Below are 7,623 nucleotides of genomic sequence, written 5' to 3'. Positions count from 1 at the left end.
AGGGGAGGGGCGAGGAGGTCAGGGAAAGGGACGGGCTGGGGCAGCAGCGGGAGACCAGGAGGTGGAAAGTTAAACAGGGAAATAGATGTCTGAGCTGTTTCTCGTTGCTTTCTGAAGCCGCTGTTTACCTTGAACAGTGAGGTATGCCGAACTTTCCACGGACCCCTTCTGGTTGGTGGCTTTGCAGTGATAGACGCCTTCATCGTCTTCTGTGACTCTTTCCAGAAACAGCGTGCTGCTTCCTGGTCCTAAAATAATTCCTGAGGAGTGAGAGACGTTTACATTAGTGGGCCTGGGTGACAAACAAAAACAGCTACTTCTGTAATACAACCCCTTTCCTCTAATTATGCATTCAGACAAGGAAATCCGAGCTCTGGGTAACCTTGGGCCGGCTGCCTGTTTGTTTTTTTCTGGGTCCAGGCTTTTTAGGAGCACCTTCACCACGCGGCAGAGGTCAGACCCCCCAGGTCTGGAGATGCAGATCTGACCCAGGCAGAGAGAGCTGCCACCCCAGATTTGAAGCGTGACCATCATGGGGGCAGCACATCTAATGACAACACCATTTACTCAGTGCCGACACTTCGCATCCTGACGCTACAAACAGCCCATCGGGGCTTCGGGTCTCCAGTTTACAAATGTGGGGACAGACCTGGTGAGGTTACGTAACTTGACCAGTGCACGCAGTCGGGCTGATACACCTCTGGGGCGCATGGGTCAAAGGGAGTCTGCTTCACCTGCTGGAGTGGGGAAGAGCTTGGGCTGGGTCTTAATCTAGGCCACACTGCTTCGGGCTTTGTCACTTTAGGCATTTATTAAGTCTTCTGTTTCAACTCCTTCCGCCTACGGTGAAAAGGAAAGCGATTCCCACAAGGTACGTGAGAACAGGAATGGCAAGCGGAGGGCTCAGTAAATACGAGCAGATGTGTTACCCCAGAGCATCATGGAATGGAAGGAGCACCATTTTCAGAGCGCTGCTGGAAGGTCCAGTAGCTTCGACACTAAGGACTATCACCAAGTATTTACCGAGAGTCTGTATTAAAGACCTTCGGTGGGAGGGGAGGCGAAGTCATGCTTCCTGCTGGGGAGGGAAAATGAATTCCTACCAAACACACACGTTATTATCCCTCCTCCCACCTCACTCACTTTCTCGCGCTCGCTCTCTCTCTCTCTCTCTCACACACACACACACACGAACGCACGCGCACACCAGCAAACAGGAAGTGTTTCATGAATGAGAATGAGTACATGTTGCACAGTGTACCCAATTAAATGCAAAGTCTGGCATGAGAGGGAGACCAAGGAGAGCCGGAATACACAGGAAGGCATCATGGAGAAACTGGGCCTTGAACTGAGGTTTAAAGGATTGTCAGAGGGGCACTGGGTGGCTCAGTCAATTAGGCTTCTGACTATGGCTCAGGCCACGATCTCGTGGTTCACGCGTTCAGGCCCCGCATCGGGCTCTGTGCTGATGGCTCAGAGCCTGGAGCCTGCTTCAGGCTGTGGCTCCCTCTCTCTCTGCTCCTTCCCTGCTCATTCTATCACTCTCCCAGAAGTAAATAAACATTAAAAAAAAAAAAAGGGGGGGGATTATCAGAGGCACGGGGAGAAGGCAGGCCAGACAATAGCCATGCCGCTGAAATGAACGTGTATTGAATGCTTGTTCTGGACTAGTGATAAAATGGTCCTGGCCGGACTATTGGCTATATTTTGTTAAGTTTAAATAGTTTCCATTCTCCCTGATTATAAAAGACACCCAAGGTGGAAAACTTGAGAAACCCTGGAAAAGCCTAAAGAAAATGTAAAACAGGCTTAGTCTTTCCTCCCAGATAGTTTCCCTTTATTCTTCTTAAAACGGACTTTTTAACAACCTTCCATTCATGCGTGTGATATTCTTGAGCCCCTACCATACACTAGCCATGCTTCTAGATCTGGTGATATCGTAATAAGCAAGACAAATGAATCCTCGCCTGCAAAGGGCTTGAGCTGTAGTTTTGGAGAATTTCAAATAAGTAATTTTGAGCGACAATATAGTCTGTAAAGAAACTAAGAACCCAGGTGGAGGGGACCGTGGGTTATGGAGGGGGTCTAGGGAAAGCTCTCTTGGGGGGGATATCTGAGCAGAGACCCGAAAGATGGGGAAAAATGAGCCATTTGAAGACCTGGAAGGGCATTTGAGGCCTATGGGGAGGAGCAACTCTAAGGTCCCTGGGGCAGGAATGAGTTTCACGGACAGCGAAAAGACCACTGTAGACTTCTGTTAGCAAGCAAGAGAGAGGAGATTAGCAGGGCCTGATCATGAATGGTAAGGATTTAGGGTTTTGTTCTAAGCACCGAAAAAAGCCACTGGATGGTTATATCTAACTGCTCTTAACTATAAATAACAGTACAGGGGTGCCTGGGTGGCTCAGTCAGTTAAGTGTCTGGCTTCGGCTCAAATCTCACAGTTTGTGGGTTCAAGCCCTGCATCGGGCTCTCTGCTGACAGCTCAGAGCCTGGAGCCTGCTTTGGATTCTGTGGCTCCCTCTCTCTCTGACCCTCCCCTGCTCACGCTATCTCTCAAAAATAAATAAAAAAACGTTAAAAAAATTTTTTTAAATAACAGTACAGTTCACATCTTTAGGCATAATGATTACTCTATTTTTCGGATTATTTCCTTAGGATATGTTTTCAGAAACAGATGCATTGTGTCAAAAGCTTGTGACTCTTACAACCATGCTGCCTTCTAAAAAGATTATACCCATTAACGTGTCTACCAGCAGGAAAGAAGAGACTATGTTATGTCTCTTCTGCCAGGAATGGGCAGGATCATCTAAAAAAAAAAAAATATAAACACAAACCTTTGCTGATTTGAGAGATGCCTTGTTGGCCATTTTTATTTTCAAAGCACCCACACGGGGTAGGCAACTAGAAAAGGCGAGTGCAGAGTGAGGAGTTTGAAGCCCTGGCCGAGGAGTTCCCAGCGCGGTGCAGAAGGAAAGAGGGGCTCACAGAGATCTTTGAGCAGGGAAATGACCCAAGGAAAGCGCTGTTTGAGGAAGTTTAGTCTAGAAGGAGGATACAGCGCAGGCTGCAGAGCGGGAAAAGGGGCATCTGGAGTCCAGCTCACCAGCTGTAATCCAGGCAGGAGCACTGAGGACTCAAATCTGGATGGTGGGAAAGGAAGCAGAGAGGAAGAAATGCAAACAGACCCTTGGTAGAAGTGGATACAGGATACGGATGCAGGAATGGAGAGGGATGAGCATGAGATAGTTCTGATCTTCTAAGCCCAGGAAATGGGCAACCTTGGCCTTTGGGTGTGTTTCCCCATCTGTATGAGGAGAATACTACCTGCTTTGCCTATTTTATGGTGCTGCCACGAGGACCAGTTGAGATAACTTAAGTGGAGGTTCTGGAAAGGGGAAGACACGTCACCTGTGGGAGTCGCAGGAAGTAGAAGCCTGGCTGGAGAGTGGGTCGTCAGGGGCAACGGCCATTCATGGCCGCAGCTATCTTCTACTGGTGAGTGTCCGCATTGCAGCAGACCTGACCTCCACCAACTTTCTATCACTCAAACTCTGGCTTAAGGCTAACACAATGAACAAATAAAGCCCAAGACTTTGGATTTCACTCAAGGAGACAGAAGCCTAGCTGTGAAGGGTGAAAAGACAGTGCCAAGGATGCCGTGAGCTAACACCACCGGACAGTTTCCTCTTCCATCATGTGGAGGAGGAGATGGGGTGAGAGGGTGTCCCAAGCCCACCAACGAGGCTCTTCTTTCCGACTGGCCCTCACACTACGCTCCGACAAGTGGCACAGACGTTGGCGTACCACCATCAGATGGCAGCTCAGAATCCTCACTGGCCACGTTCTCATTCTCTCGCTGTTTATTTCCCTTCTTGCAAACACAGCCCAGTTACTACGCTTATTATTCTTTTTCATCGCTCAAATCTGCCCGTACTTATTGGTAGTTGTGTCCCCTAGTTTCTTCAATGCCTTACCTTTTTGCTAACTCACTTTACCCGACCTGGTCCCTACGATACATGCACTGTTTACTCTACCGAGGAGTTCAGCCTTCCGCAACGGGCTTTCTTTTTGACTTTTTCATTGTGATTTGTTTCAAACATTTAAAAGTGCAGGAAAAATAGAACCCATGTAGTCACCATGAAGATAGTCAGATGTCAACTTTTGGCCGTATTTGCTCTGGACCCCTCCCCTCTCTCTTTTATAGGAATAAAATTCATAGATTCTTTATCCCCTTCCTTCTCTCTCTAGAGGCATCGCCATCCTGAAGTTGGTGTGTTATCATGCATGTTTTTGTGTTTTGTCCACATAGGCATGTACCTCCACAGATTATGTAATATTGTTTTGTGGCTTTTAAAAATTCTAAATAATTTGATGCTACCAGGTATTTTAATTGATGGCAAAACGATGGGTCTGAGACACCATCTCACTGTGATGTTAACCTATGTTTTTCTGGCTGCCAGTTAGGTGAAAACCTTTTTCCATTTTTGTTGTTCATGAAGGCTTCTCTTCCTGTCAATTACCTCTTCATGTCCTCTCCCCATTTTTCTATTAGCCTATCTTTTTCATAGTGATGTGTGGTTCTCTGTTTTCAGTACTAATCCTTAATTGGTTAAATATGCTGCAAGTTCCCCCCAACAGTCTATGAACAGCCTTTTAAACTTTGTGTTTGGTGAATTTTTAAAACAAAAGCTTTTAAAATTCAAATGTAGTCAAATGTATTAATATTCTCCATTATCCTTTGTGCTGCTTGTTTTACTTTGAGAGACAGAGACAGAGACTATGAGCAGAGGAGGGACAGAGAGACACAGAATCTGAAGCAGGCTCCAGGCTCTGAGCTGTCAGCACAGAGCCCAACGCAGGGCTCCAACTCATGAACCATTAGATCATGATCTGAGCCGAAGTTGGATGGTCAACCAACTGAGCCACCCTGGTGTCTCTTGCTGCTTGTTTAAAAAAGATAGTTTTCTACTCTGATATAAAGCATTTACCTTATATACTTTCTTAGAAAAAAAGATCTTTTGAGAAGATTTACTCAGAGATTTGCCATTTTTCATTTAGGTTGTTAATCCATCTGGATTTTCTTTGGGGGAGTGGTATGTGTGCGGTTTGAGTTAAGAATCTAATTTTTACCGCATCAATAGCCAGTTACTCCAGCAGCATTTACTGATTAAGCTATTCTTCTCCCACTGAGTTATGCTGACAGTTCTGTCAGATGCTCAGTTTCCATAGATTTGTGTTTCTGTTTGTAGGTTCTCTATTAGTTCACAGGGACCCATTTATCGCACACAAGTTATGACTGTTTGATAACATGCATCTTGGTATTTGCTACAGTATGACCCCTTCTTCTTCATGATTATCTCGGCCCTGTATGCGTCCATATGGATTTCAGTTTTAGCTAGTCAAATTCTGTGAGAAACACTGTTGGGATGTGGATGGGCATTCCACTGAATTTATGTCATAATTTTGGTGATAATTTGCATATTTATTTTTAGGTTGAAACAAATGAAATTGCCAATATTTTTGACCCATAAAAATGGCTTCCTAAAGGTTCCACTGACAATAAACATTCCCATCCAAGAATACCAAATATCTTTGGGTTGTTTCAGGATTTTTTTTTTAAGGTCAGTTCATAATTCTATGATTTTCCCTTTAAATATCTTACTTTTCAGGTATACTTGTTCCTAGATATGTTGTAATCTTGCTGTGATGCAAAATGGTATGAGGTTCTTTCAAGAGTCATTGTATATGATTTTTCTTTTTCCCCTCTGGGTGTGAATCATTAGAACGAACATGTAGAACTCACTTAGAAACATGATGTTCTACTTGGTGCTGTTGAGATAAGATCATTTACTAGTAGGTCTGCTTGCTTTTAGAGGGATCACCTAAGTAATTTCCGACCACTAAAAATAGTAATTTCTGTCAAAACATGATTTACTTCCCTTTACTGAGAGAAGCTGTATCATAGTGGACCAACAGGGCACAGAGTAGGATTTGCAGGAGTGGATGTGTTCAGGGGCCGGGCACATAACAGAAATGAGTTGGGGATGAGATCATGGGAGAGCGATTGTGTGTGTGGAACGCTGAAGGCCTGTCTCCCATCTAGAGGTGGAAGCAATAACTTAGCCCCAGCTGATTGGAATTTGAGTCCAGTGTTGTCTTTGAAGGTTTAAAGAGAAGACAGAAATCTGGATTTTTCAAGTCAAAGCTTATGATTTCTAAATGGTGGCAACCAAACCAACTTACGTAAATTTGCTGGGAGGGTCAATAGAAATGTGTATGCTGCAGAGATTAGACACAGCTTTGATGTAGAAGATGTATGTGATATGACACTATTCTGTTTAATGAGGCAAAGACCTCCATGATCTGGCTCCTGCCTATGTTTTTTTCCAGCTTCTGACCCTGCTACATCTCTAAGTGTATCCTTGGTGTGCGTTACACTGATCTGTTAGCAGTTCGTGATAAGCCGCCACGACTTTGCATGGTACTTTCTTGACCTGGCATTTGATTAGCATTCTTCTTTTTTAAAAAATTTAAAGGTTGTTTATTTTGAAAGTGAGAGCGAGAGCAAGAGCAAGGGGAGGGGTAGAGAGAGGAGAGAGAGAGAAGCTCAAGCAGGCTCTGTGCTGTCAGTGAGAGCCCGATGTGGAGCTCGATCTCACAAATCATGAGACCATGACCTGAGCGAAGATCAGGAGTCAGGCCCTTAACTGACTGAGCCGCCCAGACACCACAGTTAGCATTCATTTACTAATATTTAGCTCAAGGCTAACCCAGATGCTCTGGAAAGCATCTTCTGATGCCCTCGGGCCCCTTCTCTGTTACTCTGTCATCACCTTGCACATGCCTCTACTCTGACACTTAACATTTTGTGGCGAATTTGCTGACTTTCTTATGTGCTTACTCCACTGCCTTGTTCATTACTGAGCCCTCAGTGTCTAGCACTGTGCCCACGGAGAGCAGACACTCAGTAACTGAGGAAATGGCCAAGTAAACCAAGAAAATGGAAATGGAATTGAGGGGGTGAGGAAAGGACTGAGCTCTGCAGCGTTTGCTGGATATTATGAAGCTGAGGATGGTGGTAGTTAATGCTGAGTCCCTGTGTGGTGGTATTGACTTACGACCTATATACCCAACTCTCCCCAGTCTGTAAAGCTGTATGTCAGTTAATTTTATTATCTGAAGATTCAAAGAGCTTTAGATCCTAGAGCTTAGACATGCAAACTCAGGTAGTTTCATAGGTCTGCTAAACGATGAACCTCAAAGGCTTAAGTAAAATTTTAAATGGACTTGTTTTTGCAGGGACTTGAACCGCAAGGAAATCTGGTGACGGCACCCAAGGTACGGATGTGAAGTAGCTACTGTGTTGGCTTATAATAGGGGTTTAGGATCAGAGTTTGTGACGATGCTGGTCTATACATTTATCCAGAGGACACAGTCCAAAATTTAAACATATGTACAATCTGGGGTGATTGGGTAGCTCAGTAAGTTGAGCATATAACTCTTGACGGGCTCACAGCATGATTTCACAGTTTGGGAGTTTGAGCCCCACATCGGGCTCTGTGCTGACAGCATGGAGCCTGTTTGGGATTCTCTCTTGCTCCCTCTCTGCCCCTCCCACCT

The 7,623-nt window shown here is 45.1% G+C and overlaps 1 protein-coding gene across 2 annotated transcripts in view; it reads right to left on the bottom strand.

Moving 5' to 3' along the window:
- The window catches only part of FLT1 (fms related tyrosine kinase 1), a 180,084-nt gene that overhangs the window by 52,275 nt on the left and 120,186 nt on the right, over nucleotides 1-7,623 (bottom strand). For both annotated transcript variants that reach the window (XM_029936905.1, XM_029936906.1), the window contains exon 15: nucleotides 129-260. In XM_029936905.1, the coding sequence (XP_029792765.1) occupies nucleotides 129-260 (132 nt within the window). The remainder of the gene's footprint in view (nucleotides 1-128; nucleotides 261-7,623) is intronic.

This window comes from Suricata suricatta, chromosome 4 (genome assembly GCF_006229205.1).
Source record: "Suricata suricatta isolate VVHF042 chromosome 4, meerkat_22Aug2017_6uvM2_HiC, whole genome shotgun sequence".
In the NCBI taxonomy this organism is placed as follows: Eukaryota; Metazoa; Chordata; class Mammalia; order Carnivora; family Herpestidae; genus Suricata; species Suricata suricatta.
Note: the sequence above shows the minus strand (reverse complement) of the source record. Positions and strands in the feature narration are given on the sequence as shown.